At 41.3% G+C, this 20,078-nt stretch overlaps 1 protein-coding gene across 1 annotated transcript; it reads left to right on the top strand.

The window, feature by feature from the left end:
* Positions 1-239: 239 nt before the first annotated feature.
* LOC147899914 (histone H2B.4-like) lies at positions 240-1,498 on the top strand. The gene is made up of 2 exons (XM_087376787.1): positions 240-1,316; positions 1,409-1,498. The coding sequence occupies exon 1, from the start codon at positions 260-262 to the stop codon at positions 692-694; it is 435 nt and encodes a 144-aa protein (XP_087232913.1). The 5' UTR covers positions 240-259; the 3' UTR covers positions 695-1,316; positions 1,409-1,498.
* Positions 1,499-20,078: the final 18,580 nt, after the last annotated feature.

The raw sequence follows: 20,078 nt of genomic DNA, 5'->3' as shown, positions 1-20,078 counted from the left end.
AAAAACCTATCTCTAGGGAAGAAAAGATATTCCGGGGGAGGAAAAGGGTAAGGGAGGGAAGGGGATAGCGGTTGGATGGAGAGTGCAACGAACGGTAGGAGATGCGATCCGGGGGTCTGGAATAGAAGCTGGTGATTGGCGGATGGATAACAAGAGGAAGTATAAATAGAGAAGAAAACTACCGTAACGCCATAGCCAAATTCTCGAGTTTCAAGTTTCATCTTCTTTCTCTCTCCCTCTTCTCCTTCCTCCATTTTCCATGGCGCCCAAATCCAAAGAACCCACTCCTGCCTCTCTGCCCGAGCAAAAAGCCCTCAAAACCAAGGCCGGTAAGAAGCCCCTCAAGCCCCCTTCCGAGAAGAAACCCGCCAAGGATTCGTCCTCTTCCGATAAGACGAAGAAGAAGTCTAAGAAGTCTGTCGAGACTTACAAGATCTACATCTTCAAGGTCCTCAAGCAGGTTCATCCTGACACCGGCATCTCCTCTAAGGCTATGGGTATCATGAACTCCTTCATCAATGATATCTTCGAGAAGCTTGCCCAGGAGTCTGCCCGGCTCGCTCGGTACAACAAGAAACCCACCATCACTTCCAGGGAGATTCAGACTGCTGTTAGGCTCATCCTGCCTGGGGAGCTCGCCAAGCATGCCGTCTCAGAGGGTACCAAGGCTGTCACAAAGTTTACGAGCGCTTGAAGCAACTAGTAACGGTTCTTTATGGTGTTTATCAACACCCCCTGTGTGTGGCGGGGATATGAAGCTCGTTGTCTGTTACCTGGCATGGTTTTGTTCTTTAACCTTCATATTTCGCTTTTCATCAGTGTAGGTGAGTTTTTGGCCTTTGTTGATTGTTGTTTGTTCAAGAGGAGATTGCATCTCACTTTACCATTGATTCCCGTAGCCTTAAAGCTCCTTGGAAGGGTGGGGAGGTGTGAACTGTGGGTGGACTGATCTTTGATCTTCTTCCGGTTCTTTCTCAATGTGATCCACTTGGCTCTGATATCATAGATGTGATGGACAAAAGAAAAAGCAATCATTCTTGAAGAATAGTTCATCCTGTCGGTTTAAGTTCTCCCATGTAGCCTGTGGGTAGGGTCTCATTCGAGGTGTGAGTGGCTCAACAATGGCTAGCGCTGTGATGGACGCAATGATCATGAGGAGGAAAGTATTCAGTCCCGCACCTGCGATGGACGTAATGATCATAAGCAGGGAAGTATCCAACCCCACAGTGCTTATGATCATTTCGTCGTTTGCAGGGGGGGCCTTGCAAGTGCTACTGCAGACGAATCCAACCTCGCTCTTCAAGAATGGGAAGATGGTTGATTCGACATCCTTTGTCTCCGGTTTTTCTTTTATGATGCTCCACTTTCACCACTTGCTCTCAGCTGCGAATTGAGCTTGTTTGTGCAGCCAAGATCAGGCTAGTCTCCCACAACTGGCTAGTTTATGCCACTCCTTGCCTTCGAAGCTTTGATGGTGAAGATAGATTAGCCACTCAACATGGCAGGCTGTGCAGATGCCCTACACCTGTCCCAATCAGTACAAGTTCTCCATTGTGAAATCAAGTGAGGTTCTCCACACTGTGGATTGCCTTGTCGACGTTGGTCTCTACGAAGCAACGGCTTAAGTGGTGCAAAACAAAAGTGTTCAATAGATTTCATAAGTGGAGAGACAAGCACGTCTCTCTAGTGTGTGAATTGATGGTCCTTCAGCAAATTCTTGCTCCATGTATGGTTTTTCTTTTGATCGCTCTTTCCTTCACAGCCCCGGTTCTCTCAATAAGCATTGGGCAACAAGCTTGTATGGCATGATCAATGGCATGCCTTTCTATGGTAGTATGTGGTGGATTGGGGCTTGAAGCTTTTGAAGCCAAATGTAACAATTTGTGTCAAATCGGTCTTCAAGCCACATTCCCAACAACTATGGGTGATTATTGCTGCTTCTGATTCAAACAAGTTAAAGTGTTTGGCTTTTCAAGGGCTGAATTATGTTTGGCTTTGTATTACCTCTCCTTTATAAATTGACTTTTCTTTGGCTTGAGGAGTGTTTTCACTTTATAAGGATGAAGTGTTTGGCTTTTCACGGATGAATTATGTTACCTCTCCTTTCAAAATTGACACTCCTCAAGCCAAACATAATTCAAATTTTCACTTATAAGGATGACATGAAGAGAACATAAGAAAAGTACATAAGCTACATAAGTTGAAGTGTTCTTGACACTCCTTAAGCTTTATTAAAAAGTCCTATCCTTTTAAAATTTTTGCCTCTTTGCAAGGATTCAAGTTATGAAAGGTTCTAAGTTGTTTAATTGCAAAAAGTCCTCTCCTTTCAGAATTGAAAGAAGTTAGGGCTTGTAACTTACCTTAAAGTAGGGAAGATGGGATTGAATCTGCATAGTAGTGAGACATGAGTGTTCTTAAGCTCCAATTTCTAATTGAAGGGTATGGAGCAAAAAATACCAAATTACGAAGATTGATTTGGTGATTCGGTGATATGCACAAAGATTAAGCAATGTTTAGCTGAATTTCTTGAAGGTTCTTTGGAAAGGTGTAGAGCTAAAGATAAAATAAATAAAAGAGAATGATAGTCAAGTGTCTAGTGGTGAATACTTTAGTTCTACTTTGATGTTAAAACAATAGGTGATTCAAATGTGAATACTTTAGTCGATATTGTAGATAGTAGGAAATTTGGGCAATTAATGAGTTGATACATCTAGTATCATGATGAATTTAGGGCAAGGTCACATGTTTAGTGTCTTATACGTCTTGAAGGACTCTAAAGCCACAAAAAGAAATTGCAATTTGGTGCACGAAGAATGGGGTGAAGGTTAGATCAAAGAAGGGATACAAAGTGTCTATAGACAAAGTGTTGCTTGTCTAAAAGATATAGTACATATGTTTCATGGTTTTTCTTATTTATAAAAGCATGCTAGAAACTCATCATTGAGATTTTTTGCAAGATTTCACTTTGTATTTCTTTGATACATATCCAAAGAGCTTTAAATCAAGAGTCTCTTTGAGGTGTACTACCATTGGCTTAGGTGTGTAAGCAATTTGCACAAGTGACATCATTGCTAGCAATGTGAAAGCATCATGGCATGAAAGCTTCTTTGAAAATGCACTAAACATTTTGTCAACATGATCATGCGTGTGCACCACAAGTAAAATTTTTACCTTGACTTTGTGAAACACTCCTAGATAGACCAACATACTCAAGTATGTAAGAACAGTTTGATTCTTATTCTCTCATCAAGTTGAAGATAAAGTATCTTTGTCAATGCACCTTCCCATGACGATATCACCAAATGAATGATTGTAATTGTCAAATTTGGATCATTGTGCACATTTGGATGAGTGAGAAATACTTTAGGATGCAATTGACCATTGTAAACAAGTCACCCAACCAAATGCATATGCACTAGAGTATCCTCAATGCCATCCTCTGGCAACCTAGAGAAATGAGGTAAGTTTGACTTCTTTTGGTCCACCCCATCAATAATTAGTCCAATGTACCTTTTTGAAGATTCAAAACATTTTTTCCTATGATCCATTGCCTTCTCTCATTTGCTCGCTCCTCTCTATGCAATTTGAGAGCAACCTTAATCATTGAAAATTTTTATGGGTCTCTAGCATTCTTTCTCTTGCTCTTCAAATCATCACAAATACTGCATACACCCATTCTTACCTTTCTGGGAATGGATACATTATTGAAATGACTCTTCCATAGTCTTGTGAAGTAAGAGTAGCTTATGTACTTTTCTCATCTTTGCTTGGGCTTTGCTTGGGCTCTATGCATCTCGCTTGCTTGCATAGCCATTGATTGAGCATTGTTTAACCGGTTACAATAACCAAGCAACCTTGCATGTCCATTTTCAACAAACCAAACTAGCTCATGCATTGTATGGAAAGGAGGGCTCTTTTGGTTGGCAGGATCTAAAGGATACAAGGATCCTTCTACCCAAATGTTGAGATGCTTCTTTCCTTGCAAACGAAGACTATGGATTTTGGAAGCTCCCCTCAATTCCATACTATGTGTGCTTGCATATTTAGCCTCCAACTCTAAGTGAACCTGGTACTTGTTGGAGACATCCTCGAATGGTGCCATGAGTAAAGGAGTGTAGAGAAGGAGAAGGTGCGGAGATGGAGGCTTGAAGGAGTAGCACATAGGAAGAGGGAGGGTGAGGAGGAGGAGGGATGGGGGAGGGAGGACCAATAGTTAAAGAGGAGGAAAGGGGGGCAGACTAGTAAGTGTGGAGGGTGAGGAGGAGTAGGCGTGGAGGAGAGAGGGAGGAGGGAGGAGTAGGAGGGAGGGGGGAGGAGGAGGAACGATGGAGGAGGAGGGAGGGGGAGGGGACGAGGAGCAAGCGTGGAGGAGGGAGGGAGGGGGATGGAAGGAGGAGCAAACGTGGAGGAGGGAGGGAGGGAGGGAGGGGGAGGAGAAGGAAGGGGGAGGAGGGAGTGAGGAGGGGGAGGGGGAGGAGGGGGGAGGGGGAGGAGGGAGGGAGGGAAGGAGGGGGAGGAGGAAGGAGAGGGAGAGTGAGGGGGGGGAGTGAGGAGGGGGAGGGAGGGAGGGAGGAGAGAGGAGGGAGGGAATTCAAAATTCAAATTTTAAAATTTGAATTTTTTGGTTCCCACCTAGGAGTAAGAGTTGTGTAAGAGGTGGGGTCACTTTTGAGCTTAACCCACCTAGGTGAGGGGGGGTTAGGACTTTTTGGGACCTACCTTGGCCCTTTCATTAGGACTAATCCATTTCTTATGAGGCCCTTTTGAGACCCTAATTCTCCCCTAATGAGAAAAGCTTCTTGCTTGGGATCATAACAACGACAATGACTACTATGCAAAAAAGTCATTCATTGAAAGAATTCTATTTTTTCATCATGATTTAGAAGGCAACTTGGCTATATATGGGAAAATTGATGCACCTTTGAGGCGGTAGTGCCTTATGGTGGAGGTGGGAATTGTAGTTGATGAATTTGAAAGATCAGATGGTCTTCGCAAATATGACCCCTTCTTTCAACTTGTCTTTAGAAGGGAGAAATTTGGGAATTACAAGATAAGATTTTCTCAACGTGGGAGAATAAAGACCTTACTTTGGCTTTTGGATCAGCGAGATGATGAGGACACTCCATGTTTGAGAGTTGACATTGGCTTCTCCTGTATTCAGAGGGGTGTTTTTAAGAATACACTTTGCAGGGCTCTACCCTCTACACTCAAAGAGATTGATAGGCAAATCGATCATTTGGAATGACAGTATTCTTGATCAGCATGGCAGACCATTGGGCACTTCGCATTACATGCAGTGATCTAGAAGGGAGAGAGGCCCATCCTTCATAGTAGGCACTTAGAAAGCATTTATTAGGCTACCTGAGGATCAAAGACTACAGTCCGTGAGTAGTCCGTGAGTCACCTCAGAGGGGTAGCATGTAGGATTTAGCAGATAGATGCAACCATCCCAGTGGACTGGACAATTGATATGCCTATTACTTCTGCCACTTGGATGGGAGCTTTCTTGAGGACAATAGTTCCTCTTCAGGTGATCACTTTTTGGAAAAAAAATTCGAGCAAATTAATGCAACTTAGGCAAGCATGTAAATATCACCTAGGTTGTTGATGTGGGTACAAAGAGGTGTTGGGGAGGATGCACTTGTTTTTGACATTGGGGATGGGGGTATACTTTCTAGATCCACAGATGATATTCTTCTAGAGGTTTCCTTTCAACTTGTCAGGATTGTTGGCTTTGTGGATCATGGAGCAAGCTTGCAGTGGTATTTAGACCTTGACCCTCTACTCTTGGCCTTGGGATCTTGGAGATTGTAGTTATATGGAGGTGTGCCTATCAGGTGCTTACAGTGGGACCCAGGAGAGTGGAAGTGGATAGATCATGGACATCGAGAGAGGGGGATTCCCTTCTTTCATTTCACGGTTGGTAATGCCAGGAGATTTTAGTTGAGAAATAGGGGTTGGATTCCCTCCAGAGCCCCCCATTAGGACAGCTTCTTCATCACCACAAATTTGCATAGGAACTTCTGGAGGAGGCTCTGGAAATCCCTCAGAAATAGAAAGATTACTCTTTCCTTTTGGCTTTCTATTCATGGAGGGATTGCAGTAAACCTATGGAGATCACGATTTGGGGCTGACCCTACTTGCTCTCATTGTCATTCTACAAAGGAGTCAATGCGACATTGCCTTTGGGAATGTAGTCAGGCGAGGACTATTTGGAAAGGGGTTGCTCAGATACTCAGCAGTTTTCATACCTCCCCTTTCTTCATGACTTGGGGCTCGATCACCGAGTTAACCCTTACTGGGCCCCATATGTTTTATAAGGGTGAGCCTTCTTCTTGGGCACTCTCGATCTGCATGCAGGTGATAGAGGCCTGCTCTCTTCAGGATGTACCATTTACTCCCTTCAGAGCTTCTCATGCTTCAGTGGACACTTCCTAGGAGATTTTGGCTAGCATTTCCTCTTGGCACATCTGGAGAGCCAAATGTATAGAAGCCCTGGATGGCACCTAGATACACCCTTCATAGGTGTTCATGGGTATTTTGACTAACATGGTTCATACTTTGATAGCCATTTGGGCTAGCATGCGGGGCCCTTCACGGGAAGCCTCTTCTAGGAGGAGTGTAATCCTATGAGTTTGGAGGGGTTCTCCCTTTTTCTTGAAGGGTTCTACAGGATTGAGATGGTACTATTAGCCCCAATCCTTTCTCTTTGGCTTTTGAGCTTTTTCATGCATTGCATGGTGTATCTAGTATGGAGCTTGCTCTAACAGTTTTCTTTAGTAGTTAATAGAAGTCTCTTTTTGCAAAAAAAAAAAAGGACATTGCTCTTTCTCCTCATGTCTACAATTCCCTTGTTCCAATTTAAATTCCAAATTCCAATGGTACAGTGTTTATCACCTTGGATTAAAGAATGCCAAAACAATCTTACCATATGGTCGAAACTGAATAATTTAGGGCTATCTATTAAGTCAAGGCCATCCCATAGATCCATATGATCGTGTAGTTTATCCACATAATACTCACGAATGTGAGGAAATTTCCAATATAAAATAGTTTAAATATATTTTCCAAGTGGTTCTCATCATGCCTCTTGTATGTATCACCATAATTGTTAGAATTGTAAAGAAATCCACCATGCAAGAATTGCACGTATATGTTCTACCTGCTCTCCTATCCATCATTATATGTGGTCAGTAATAAATGATAGAAGATATTTATTTAATAAAATGAAGGGGGATAGAGTGAGATTTCTATATCTTGCACCTTTTGTACTCACGGCTAAGGGTCTCTTTTCCAATGCCAAGGAAAACTCCCAAAGAATCAAAATGCCAATGGCAAATACCTAAACACCCTTCTAAGTGTAAGACAAGGTAACAAAATTGTAATGGCTATTTATGTATTACTTAAAGTCAAAGAGTAGAAGGCGACCTGCCACAAAAAGTTATCGGTACCTATCTTCCATACTACCCTTCACTATGCCTTACTTAGCTTTTCTATGTGATCGGGATTTTTGTGCACATGATAGCATGTAGGCTATCTGATTGTTTTAGATCACTCTTCATGGATCGCGGTGAGCTAAGGCAATCTGTATTTGCACCTCCTCACTTTACCTTCATGGCTTCGCTGGTTACAACAAAGCTCACCATTTTGACTACTCACTGTGCCCTGCACCTCCTTGTCTCCATTAGTCATATATTTTCATCCATTGCATGTTAGGACCCTCATTACCTTCTCTAAGCTCCCTTGTGTTCTTTCATCACTCAAATTCGATGTGGAGCTTCTTTGCTTCTTTTGATGTTTGCGTACGTACCTCAGCCCTTCTTCTCACAAGGATTACTTAATAGTTTTTAATCCACCTTTTGTTCTCTTGTTTCTTGTAGCTCCGTCTGCTCTAGATCGCCCACTCTTTTGGATTTTTTCTACTCCCTTTGCACGGTCTTGCTCGGCCTTTTGTCTTCTACTATTTCTCACACTTCATGGCATGCCTGGCTGTATGGCTTCAACTTTCTCCTCTGTATTTCCACTCCAACTGCACTTATCTCCTGCCCTTCCTCTTTTTCCCTATGTAGTAGCTTGGTTTGCTAGTAGTACGTCTCCATGGGTGTTTCTTCGACAACCTACTACTCCCTTGCTAGACTATAGCAGCTTGCTCATCACCATACTGGAGCACTCTTCTCACTTAGCCTTAGTTTTTGGCTCACTCTGGCTCACTTGGTTGGTCTTGACTACTCTTCTACCTTTGATCTCGGCTCACACGCATAGATGGTGCTATTGTCTCAATTCACAGTTTTTGGCTTTGCATGGTCTTTTGTTATTTAAGTTTTCTCACCTTCGTTCCTTACTTATCCATTATTTTTTAATTTTTTCCTTACTTCCTTCCCTTTTTTTCTAATTCCTCCTTTGACCTCAGAACCTAGACTGCCTAAGGATTCGACATTATTTTTTAATATTGTGTTTGTCAAACTCAATATTATTAAAAATTCTTAATTTTGAATTTTTTTACAAAGTCATAGTTGTTGCATTTTTCAACTTAAATGTCTCAACGTTTTTTTCCTTATATCTTTCTCATTTTTTTTGCTTTTTATCCAATTGATGGAATTAATTGTATGGCTCAATTATTTATGGGACTTTTTAATCCACACACACACACACACACACACACACACACACACACACACACACACATCTTTCTGTGTGTGTGTGCGCGTGCATGTGTCTGTGTGTGTTTCTCTGTGTTTGCTTACATGTGTGCGTGTGTGCGTGCATGTGTGTGTGTGTTGCGCAAGAGGGTCTAATGACTAGTGACACCTCTTACCATGTATTGGTACACTTATCTTCTTAAGCTTGAAGATGCAATGATTTGTGCTAATAGGATTTCTCTCTTTTATCTTGAAGCTGGACTAGTTTAGACCAAGGCATGTGTTATTATGGTAAGGAGTGTACTATACTTCTAACTTTGGGATGATCAAAGGCATGTCAACTTTGTATGGACCTTGTGGGCATATGATTCAGGTTATGCTTTGAGTAGGATTCTTTATTCAGTGACAATATAGAAAATTCTATATTAAGAAGAACATATTGCAAAAGAACTCTAGATTCAGGATGTTACAAAGTATTAAAAAATTGAGGCACTTGTGATATCCAAGAAACATTCTTAATCAAAACAACTAATCAATTTTGGACTTACTTATCTATGCAACCAACCAGTAGTTCTTGCCACTCTCTATCCAAATGAAAGATAAAGTTTCGGTATTCTATTGATGCACTTTAGAAAGAAAGAAAGAAAGTTTATTAAAGTCTTTGAAGTAGGAAGGGTCTATGATATTCAAGAAAACTAGATACCAATATAATAAGGCCACTAAAGCGATAATCCACATCCAAGGCTAATGTTTTAGACGAGAACTATTCTTGCTCTTTTGTATCCTTCCCCTATTCTTATACTTAACACTCTTTCCCAATCTATTGTGCTACCCTATTCTTTGGTAGTATTGTTGCTCTCTCAACACACCTATCATTGCATCCAATATTGAAAATTTTGAAGAAAGAGAAAGGCCCTTCCAACATCAAGGTATTTGAGGTGAAGAGGATTGTATTTATGCTACTAAGTAAATTTATATACTTTACATGTCTCATTATTGATTACCCCCTCTAAAGATCTAAAGAAGCAAGACTAGTGCACAATGCTTGCTTGATCTTTGTGCAAATCCCCCTTGTTATTGGTTTTTAATGGTATGATAGCCACTAATAGCCCCCCCATCAGTATAAGGGGAGATTAACATAAGTTGCTTCCAGAAGGGTCGCAAAGTTTCTGGTGTTGCTGCCCTCAGCGCGATGGGTACATGAGGGGGAGGGGCAGGAGTGTGACAGAGAGGTAGAGAGAGGAGGGAGGGAGAGGGGAAGGATGAGTAGAGAGGGGGAGGGTTGAGGGGAGGAGCTAAGGGAGAGGGAGAGGGAAGGTTGGGGAGGAAGAAGGAGAGGCTGGAGGAAGTAGAAGGAGAGGGAGGAGGAATCTAAGGGAGGAGGAGAGGCGAAAGGAGGAGGAAGAGAAGAAGGGTGAAGAAGGAGGAGAAGGAGCAAAGGCTGAAGAAGAAGAAGGAGAGGTGGAAGAGAAGGAGAAGGAGAGGTGGAAGAGAAGGAAAGGTGGAGGAGAAGGAGAGGCTGGGGAGAAGGAGGGGTGAAGCAAGAAGGAGACGCAGAAGGGAGGCAAGAGAGGAAGTGAAGAAGAGATGGAGGAGAAGGAGAGCCGGTGCAAGGAGAGGTGGATTAATTAGATCCGTTAATTAGGAGCAAAAGGGAGGGGGAGCAAGATTGCGATTAATTAATTAATGCGGTTAGGGAGCATTTGCGATTAGATAGGTATGATAGCCCCTAATATATTAAGGAGCATTTGCGATTAGATTAGTTATGATAGCCCCTAATATATTTGGAGGCTCTCCTACCAACCAAGATCAAGATTCAAAATGTCTTTTAGGCATGTGACTATGTGTGTGTCATTTTTGTGAAAATTGTTGTGCAAGGTATACCTCGTGATTTCAATAAATGTCTACATAATATACCCAATGCTATGGATTGCATCAATATGAACATATATGTGCACGTATACAAGCACACAAACAAATGCAGAATCAAGTCAAGGAGAGAAACTAATCTATACAATGAAGCCAAAAGAGTTATCATAACCCAAAGATAAATGTATGAAACAAGAAGGTTTTGGTTTTCTTCCCTTTTGGGATTATTCATGCATTATAAAATATATAATAGATCACTGCATCTCTTCTTAAGCCTCAGGACTTGAGCTCTCATAGGATTTTCTCACCGTATAGCAACTCTTTTGCAGAAGTCTCCTCCCCCAAGGAGTCAACAATAAAAGGGGAACACTAAAAATTCTCTCAATGTAAGATCCACTTTTGTAAGGTTTGCCAAGCACAATTTCAACTCATTTGGTCTCAAAACTTGTTCATACTTCATAACCTTTATCTCTTGCTTCCTTTGAAATTACCTTAACATTAACTCCTTTAGAAAAAGGAAAGGTTGATTCTAATCTTTCATTTTTTTACCTCCTTCAATTTTTAAGAGTACTATTTCTATTCCCTCTTTAACCCTTGTAGCATTTTCAAAAGTCACCCTCTTGAATACACACAAGCAATTATTCAAGGTCTTAAGCATTGGAAGGGTAGAAACAACAATCAAGTGGAATTTTGTATTGCTTTTGATCCAAGCCATCACTACCTTTTATGAGATTTTTTCTCAAACCTCTATCCTTGTGCTAGGCCTTAAATTCTCTAAGGGGCTACCTTTGGATCTTTTCTAAGCCCCTACTCTATTAAAGCTCTCTCCTAGAGTTATTGCAATGAAGGGACACCATCATAAATAGGCATAGAAAGAAAGCCCATGCCTTGACGCACCAACATTGCGACTAATAATATAACTAGAGTACCTGCCAACACTACCATTGACAATATCACTAGGACTATATGAAAGAACATGCGAGAAGCAACAAAACAAGTGACCTTTAGTAGAGAACTAACAAATGCATTAGGGAGAGAAGAGCTACCCACAAGGCAAACACTTGCCTTACCGTTATGTCTACATCATCAAAGCCCATGGATAAGCAAGGGATGTGACCATCCTAGTAGTAAAAAGTCAGAGCTTGCCATCCCAAGGAGACTAAGAGCAAGCATAACGTTCTAGGCCAAAACAAAAGAGGAAAAAGAGAGAAACAATGGTACAATCAGCCAACCACACTCAAAACCCCTTAATGCCATAGACGATGTTTGAGCAATAGTCCACCGAAGAGCAATCCATTACCAAACAAACAAATTGAGAGAGAGCAACCCAACAACCAAGGGAGAAACACAAGCCCCATTAGCAATCTCACTAGAGAAATTAAAGGCACAATATGGATTGATCTTGTAGTGCCCATCCAAAAGATAAGGTACACAAAGACCTTACAATAGTGAATAACAACTCCATATGCAAACAACAAAACCCGTAGTGTTGCCTACAAGGGTTCAATGTATGGGGGAAGGAGGAAGGCAAGGATCTAGAATAGTACAATCCAACAATCCAACAACCCAATAGTCCGAAATTTACTCCCACATCAGAGAAGAGAAGATAGACAATCCTTGCAGGTCGACTGAAAGCGTCACCAGTCACCGTTAGGCTTTGCTCTCTCAGGTGGAGGCATTCCAAAATGCTTATTCTCTTTGAGCATGTAGTCGCGCCACTGTGAATTTGATCGATATTGTGCAAGAAAACTTAATTTGTTTTGTAGAACGAGAGAAATATAACAAGTGAAAATAGATAAATTACATATGTCATTCAATAGGCCTGCCCAAAATAAATGGGGAGGTGAAGGGGGGGGGGGGCTAGGGACGAGTGGTGGAGTGAGGGAAGCTAAGAGACAGAGAAAGAAAGAGACTAGTGGATGTGGAGTGAGGGAAGCTAAGAGAGAGAATGGGGACCCTAAGGGTGGGTGGGCTAGGGACGAGTGGTGGAGTGAGGGAAGGTGAGAGAGAGAGAGAGAGAGAGAGAGAGAGAGAGAGAGAGAGAGAGAGAGAGAGAGAGAGAGAGAGAGAGAAACCCAAAATAGTTAATTGTGCATAGTTGCCCCATTTATTGGGCTGAAAGCTTTAACTAATGCTAATGAGAAAAATTTGGAATTTATAACATTTAAAAACTCCCCTATTTTAGCTTTGCCAAAGTAGAACCATTGCTAAGGCTACCCTGTAAGGGTAAGCCAAAAAGGAATGCTTCATTGGCTTGGTATGCAGACGGTGATACTACCGTATGCAGTGAATTCAATGCAGCTTCTATGTATGCTTGCATGTTTGAGTCGGAAGCATGCATTCTCTATCGTTGACACTACCAGATTCTTACGTGATTTTTGACTTGCCTTTGGTTTTTGCTGTTCATGGTCAACACATCAAAGGTCGTATCTGGCACATAGCAGCATGAAAATTGAATAATAATCGAGAATTAGTTTCTAATGTTCTGATGATTATGTTATCTATCCACCCACCATGCCTCCCCTTGAGTGCTCTAAAAGCCAAAGTGAGAGCAACTAATAAGAAGATCATGATCAAACTCTAAGGAAATTGAAGAAAGGATGATTGGGAATGAAGAGAAAAGAACTCACATTCATGTGTATGGTTGGTTTGTATATAAAATGCAGACCTCAAGCATTTCATAGTTAGCGTGTGTGATGCAAAGCCGGCAAGACAATCAGTGGCATCAAATTGGCACTTTTCCATAGCTCATTCTAATAGGTCCAACACCAAAGTATTTGCCAACCTTGTTAGTGGTAAGGATTTCCATTTAGTGGGACAATGTTCAAGAAACAAACTTATCTTCTTTGCTTTCTAATTTAGTACTTATGTGTACAAATAGCCTTCCAAGCAAATCAAGGCTCTTTCTAGATTGGCATTGCTTAGAGGAATGCTCTGGCGAAGCTTTTTGGGAGGCAAACCTGTTTTTCACAGAACTACCATCCGGTTTTTGAATTCAAGGTGATTCTCAAAAGTACCATGATTCGAATTTAGACCTTTTTGTCAAGAAACTAAATTTTGGTGTATGTCATTTGTTTACACTACTTTCCTCTTGCTTGACGAATGAACCCCACCATAAGAGGCTTCTACACTGTAATAGATCTCAAAGGCTTAGATTGTCATAGGCACTCAGCCGACATGCCTTCTAGCTGAAATCATTCCAAGCTAGGTTTTACAAGTGCTCTGTCAAATTTGAAATTTTAAATTGTTCAAGAATAATAGGTAGTGTATTTTAATTTGCCCTCAATTTTGAATGGAAAAAATCCATGTTTGCAACAGGAAGTGAAAAAGATCTACATGACTGGTGTGTGCGATATATTGATTTCTCGACTTGCTATACAAATATGAATATTAACATTTCTGGTAATATGTTAGTATGTTATCCATTCACAAGACTTCTTCACGATGCGACTCAGTGCTAATATTCTCGATGCATGGGGAAGGGCCTCTTCCCTTGGATTATCATTTTTTGGGGAAGGAAGCGAGAGCCTCCTTGCCGAAACTGTGTGGTTATAATGATTATATTATATATTATTATAGAAATATTATTAGCTTATTTCTTTGTCGTAGATGTACTTTCTTCAATCTAAATTCTTGCAACATTTTCCATCTATTATGCAAGCTGGCTGTGAGAGATGGAGGTGGGATGGAGCTTCCCTCCAACTTACTCTCAGCCTCCAAACCTCGTCGTACCTCGACTCCTATGGCTGTGACTCCGACTGATTTGACTACTCATGTGCATGAAGATCTACGTGACGCAATCTATAGTCCTATCACCTTTGTACCCGCTATGTTGGTTGATGAAGCCAACTTTCATTTTCCAAGCTACACTCTAAACAAAGAGCTCTTCTCGCACTTGCACTTTCCACCCCTCCCTGGGCAGAAGGAGCTCTTTGCTGGAGAAGAGCAGTTGGTGGAGCGATGCAGGCCAGGAGGAGAGCGAGTTCCAATCCGGAACCCAAGCTTACGGGGGAAGAAGAGGGGGCAAAAATCTATCCTTTGAATTCCTCTAGCACGCCTAAGTACGAGGCCGTGTGCTCTTGGTCGCAGTTCCTTTTTCAAATGCGATCATTTTGGCCTTGCTGGTAGAGACTAGCAAGTCAAAAGAGACACCACGGGAAGTGGAGGCTTTCACCTCTCCTCCTTCAAATTAGGTGCTTTTGATGGGAACCGATCAAGGAAAAGGTAGAACAAGCTCTAAGTCATCAGAGCGTCCAGGAGGAAGTTCGGACAAGAGAGGCACTGACTCCAATTCTAAAGTCCAAGACGATTCTCAAATCCCGACAGAAAAGAAAGTGTCGCAGGACAATGGTTCCCTTGCCATCAATCCTGGAGGACGTCCCTCTGGAGTAGGAAGCAGAAGCCATGGAAATGATGAGACATCAGCCAGAGCCACAAATCCAAGGACTCAACCAACAAAACTAGACCGGGAGAGTTGCCAAACGTTTCGGGTAGCTCTCAACCACCAGCAAATCCACATACATTTCAACAAACTGGTGTGGACTCTTTGGATAAAGAGAGCTAATTTGCGAAAGGTAAGTGACTGCATTTCTTGATGAGGATATGTTAGAAAAATCCATCAAATTGGCTGTCCACTCATGCAATCATAGGCTTTCTCCCTGGACCTAGGTCACTTGTTGCATTTCTAGAAAATTGGCTCAGGACTAACTAGAAAAAGGCTAGTAGTGACCAGTGTGAGGTTTCTGAGGAAGGGACTTTAATTCTTTTTATCTGAGAGAGGAAATGGTGTTTAATGCCTTATACCACAGTTTGTGGACTATTAAAAATCAGCCTCTGTATCTTGAATATTCGTCTCAAGACTGTAATCCTGATAGGCCCAGGTCCACTTTCATCCCAGTGTGGGTAGAACTCCCAGATCTCCCTTTCTCATTGGTAATCAAGCTCCTAATCTTTGTAGAAGTCTAGGTCAAGTCATTGGGGTAGAAAAAGAACAATTCATCAATCCTAGGGGACATCCCCAGGTTTGTGTGAAGCTTGATGTTGTAGAGGAACTTTGTAACACTCGTCATTGTGAATAGAAGGGTATCTCTTCTTTCTCATTATCAAGCAGGAATATCCAACTTTAGGTAGGATGTCAACCAAATGTGGATCTCTTTAGAATGCAGGATCAGAAACATTTCTTTTGTAGTTGCATCTGTTTATGCTCCTACTCGAGTGCAGTCCAGAAAGCTTGCCTGGCAATCACTTCAAGAGCTTGATTGCAATTGTGTGCTACTAGGTGATTTAAACACGGTTGAACTCGGTGAAGATATATGGTTGCAAAAAGGCTCAGTGTTAAGGGGCACATAACCTTTTTTTGGAGGAACTTAAAGAGAATCTACAGCTAGTAGACATTGGGGATGCTGGGATTTTTACTTGGGGCAATAGACAGATTGGAGATCTAAGAAGGGAAGCTAGATTGGACAGAGTCTAGGTCTCCCAAGCAATTCTAGATCTTGTTGTTGAAAAGAGGTGGAAGGGTAAGAAAGGAAACTCATGGTTCAAAGTAGATCCTTCTCTCTATAGAAGACAGCCTGTTCCGCAAAAACCAATTGTTAATATTTGGAACACTCTGTTCTACTTAACTAATTCTTGCTCATACGACTGGTATGATGCTGTCTCTAACTCCTAGAGAGTGCTCAAAACAGCCAGGAAGTACAGGGTAGCTATTAGAGCTGGAGGAACTGAAGAACAAGGAAAGGGTTGTAGATGCTCAGAATCAGGAGCAGCAGCAACAGTTACTTGCCAAGAGGAAGGAGATTCACCTTCAAGAGTAGATCAGGCTTCAGAGTGCCAAGCTCTCCTTCAAAGATTGGTGGGATGGAAAAATTGATAGACCTTCAAGGAAAAATTTCAGACTAATAAGGAAGAAAATATCCTAGGAGGAGATGCCTCTTCTGAAGAAAGATCAGACATATTTTGTATCCTTTGAAAGCAAAAAACATGGACTTTATATTTGACTACTTTTGTATAGCACCTTGCCCAAGGAAAAATGCATATCCCTGTGTCGATCTCTTGGTCTCATGATCTTCGGCATAGTCACTGTCACAATATCCATGCAACCTTGGATGACTTCCTTTGTATCCTATTCCAAACTGTCTTGTACCTCTGATGTATCTCAAGACTCTTTTGGCTGCATTCCAATGAGACTGTTTTGGATTTGCCATAAACTGTGCAAGTGAACTTATTGCATAACAAATATCTGGCCATGTGATAGTTAGATATATATAAGAGATCCGATGAGCTGCCGATAGTACTTGTCATTGACTGTAGGATTTTCTAAATCTTTTGTAAGTAATCTTTTGTAAGTTTCAAACTCTATTTCCATGGGAGTGGTTGCAATCTTGCAATCTACCATATGAAACTTCTTCCAGGAGACTGTCAACATACTTTAGCTAACCCATGAAGGTGCTATTTGAATCTCTCCAGAACTCAATTCCAAGATAATAGTGCATAAGTCGAAGATCTTTCATGTTGAACTCTGTAGATAAGTCTTGTTTCAACTTTTTTATGAAGCTATCATTGCTTCCAGTCACAATCAGATCATGTACGTACAAAAGTGCAATAGTAATGTCTTCCCCTTGAACTTTGTACTAGAGAGTATGATTTGCATTGGATTTTATGTGTCCCAGATTAGCAAAATACTCGTTGATTCTGTTGTACCAACTTCTGGATTCTTTCTTTAGACCGTAAAGAATTTTCTTGAGATGGCAAACTTAATTCTCTTTTCTTAGCTCAACATAACTATTGGTTGTTGCATGTAGACTTCCTCGTCTAGGTAACCATTGAGAAATGCATTATTGACATCGAGCTGGTACACATTTCATATGTTGAGTGTCACTAGTGATATCAAGAACCATATGGTATCCATCTTTGCTACTGGAGCATAAGTCTCATCATAATCTTGACCATATGTGCAAATCCTTTTGCAACTACTCTGGCTTTGTATCTGTCGATACTTCCATCTGGATTGTACTTCACTTTGTATACCCATTTGTTTGCTGTGGCCTTCTTCCCTAGTGGAAGGTCACATAATTCCCAAGTATTATTCTTATACAAACCTTCCATTTCTTCATTCATAGTAGTTTGCCATTCTGGCTGGTGAACTACGTCTTCGAAGTACATTGGCTCTTTTGTAGCCATGATGGTAGTCATAAGTGCATAATTGATGGTTTCAACTTGAATTACTTTGCCTTTCTGAGCATATGTCAATCTGGCAGGTGGTTTGCTTTCCCTAGTAGACCATCTAAGTTGTTGTGGCTCTTCTGGGGCACTTCTAGCAATTCTCGCTCTAGATGATTGAGTAATCAGTGTGTCTATCTCGTGTGTATTTGAGGTTTTGATTCCTCATCAAAGATTACATCTCTGGAGATAATGACCTTTCGATTGATGGGATCATACAACTTGCATCCTTTACTTTCTTCACTGTAACCAACCATGATGCATTTACGTGACTTCGCATCCAATTTTCTGCGATGATCATCATGTATGTGGGCATATGCTATGCAACCAAATATCAATGCGTGGCTTGTGTCCAGTGAATGCTTCATAAGGTGTCATATCTTGTATTGGTTTGGTCGAAAGTCGATTAAGCAAGTAGTTTGCAGTGGCTATTGCTTCTGCCCAATAGTGATTCAAAAGATGCTTCTCATTGAGCTTTTCTCTAGCACTGTCTGCTAAAGTATCATTCTTCCTTTCAACTCTTGCATTTTGCTTAGGAGTATCTGCACAAGTAATAGTGCATTCATCTCCATCGAAGATGACTCGGTAGTTGTGTTCCATCATTTGACCATCTGACAAGAGGTTCTTACTGAGTTTCAGAACATAGAGTACATCTTTCACCAATCCTTTCATACAAAAAAATTGTTCATAGGGACAATGCCTTTCCCTTGAACTGGATTCAGTGTGTTATCGAATGGTAGATGAAATTTTTCTGTTCTTCTAATGGTTTCATCTCTATGAACCATTCCTGATGCTTTGTTATATAAGATGATGCACCTCTGTCGATGTACCAAGGATTATGATCTGGTTGATTGACTGGATTACTGCTTTCCCCTTTCGAATTGCAATCAATGCCAAGATACACTGTTTCAGTTTTTTGCATATCCTCGCTTGCAAGAGACATATTCTCAGGTTCATTGGTATAATGACTGTGACTTGAATGTCCACCATGATGATTTTCTCTTCCTTGGAAATTCCCTTGACGATTGCTATTGGTTTGACCACCTTGGTCGTACTGCTTCTTGTGTCAATCTCTGTCATAGTGTCCAAACTTATGACAATAGTTGCATTGAATGTTTGACACGTTGGTGGATGCAGTCCCTCGTTCTTGGAATCTTCCTCGATTGGAATGATTTCCTCTTTGTTGATTCTGATGTTGCTGAGGATGATGCTGATGCTGACTTTGACTTTGATGTTGACTTTGTTGTTGATGATGACCACTTCACTGGAATGATGTGCCTATGTCTTTGTCTCTGCCTCTGCCTCTGCCTCTACTTCTATGTGTAGCTGTGAATGCTTGATCATTGGAATGACCTTTGCATGCAGGAATGGCTTGCGTCCTGAGTCCTTCACCAAGTAAAACAAACTGGAGCTCTTCCAGTGTTGGAATTTACTATTGAATGGCAATACTTTGGACTAGATTTTCATATCCCTCTCATAGTCCATTCATGATGACTTGAACCATTTCTGCGGGATTCATGGTCTCTCCTGTTGCTATTGCAAGTTGATTGTTGATCCTGAGTACGTAAGCATGACCGGTTTCACTACTGCTGCAGAAACTTTGGTTGATTTGGTTTCTTAGTGTGAGAATCCTGGAAGTATTCTTGGACTCATAAAGAGTTGTGAACATATCCCATGCTTCTTTTAATGATGTCTTGACTGTGTTGAGTTGTCCTAGCATGACATCTGGCACGTTATGCTTGACTAGATGATATGCATACTTGTCTTTCTTGTCCCATTCTGCCTGTTCTCGGCCAATGGCAGGATCTGCTACAGGTGCGATCAATGTTAGTGTAGCTTAGATCCCCCTATAGATCTTGCTACTGGTGCTGCTGCAATAGGTGGAGTAGAGCTATTGCTAGTTGGATCATCCAATGTTCTAGGTGTAGACCCATCGACATACTCCCACTTGTCCTGAAGTACAAGAATGGTCTCCATTCGGTATTTCCATGTGCTGTAATTGGAGTTGTCTAGCTTGTAGATGCCTCCAAATTGAGGGTGCTTGTCATAGACATGGTGCAAGAAATGTACTCAAAGTGTTTGTGAAATCATTGTCTGAATCAACTGTAAAACATTAACTATATCAAGAAATCTAAACTGTTAGTGAAGATAAAACTACAATATATAATCCAATGTGTTACAAGGCTTGTGAGACATGATGCTGGGAATAGCCAAGAGGCTTTACAAGACTTGAATTGATGTGCACAATGCCGAAAAGTAGCCAAATAGGCTTTACAATGATGGCATGTGTATGTGAAATCAAATTATGTGCTATCTTCCCACTAAACAATCGATCAATGTCTCTGAACA

Source organism: Dipteris shenzhenensis, chromosome 7 (genome assembly GCF_047967505.1).
Source record: "Dipteris shenzhenensis isolate YYH24624 ecotype China chromosome 7, Dip_SZ_1.0, whole genome shotgun sequence".
In the NCBI taxonomy this organism is placed as follows: Eukaryota; Viridiplantae; Streptophyta; class Polypodiopsida; order Gleicheniales; family Dipteridaceae; genus Dipteris; species Dipteris shenzhenensis.
The sequence above is the reverse complement of the archived record's forward strand: the minus strand, read 5'-3'. Positions and strand labels throughout refer to the sequence as shown.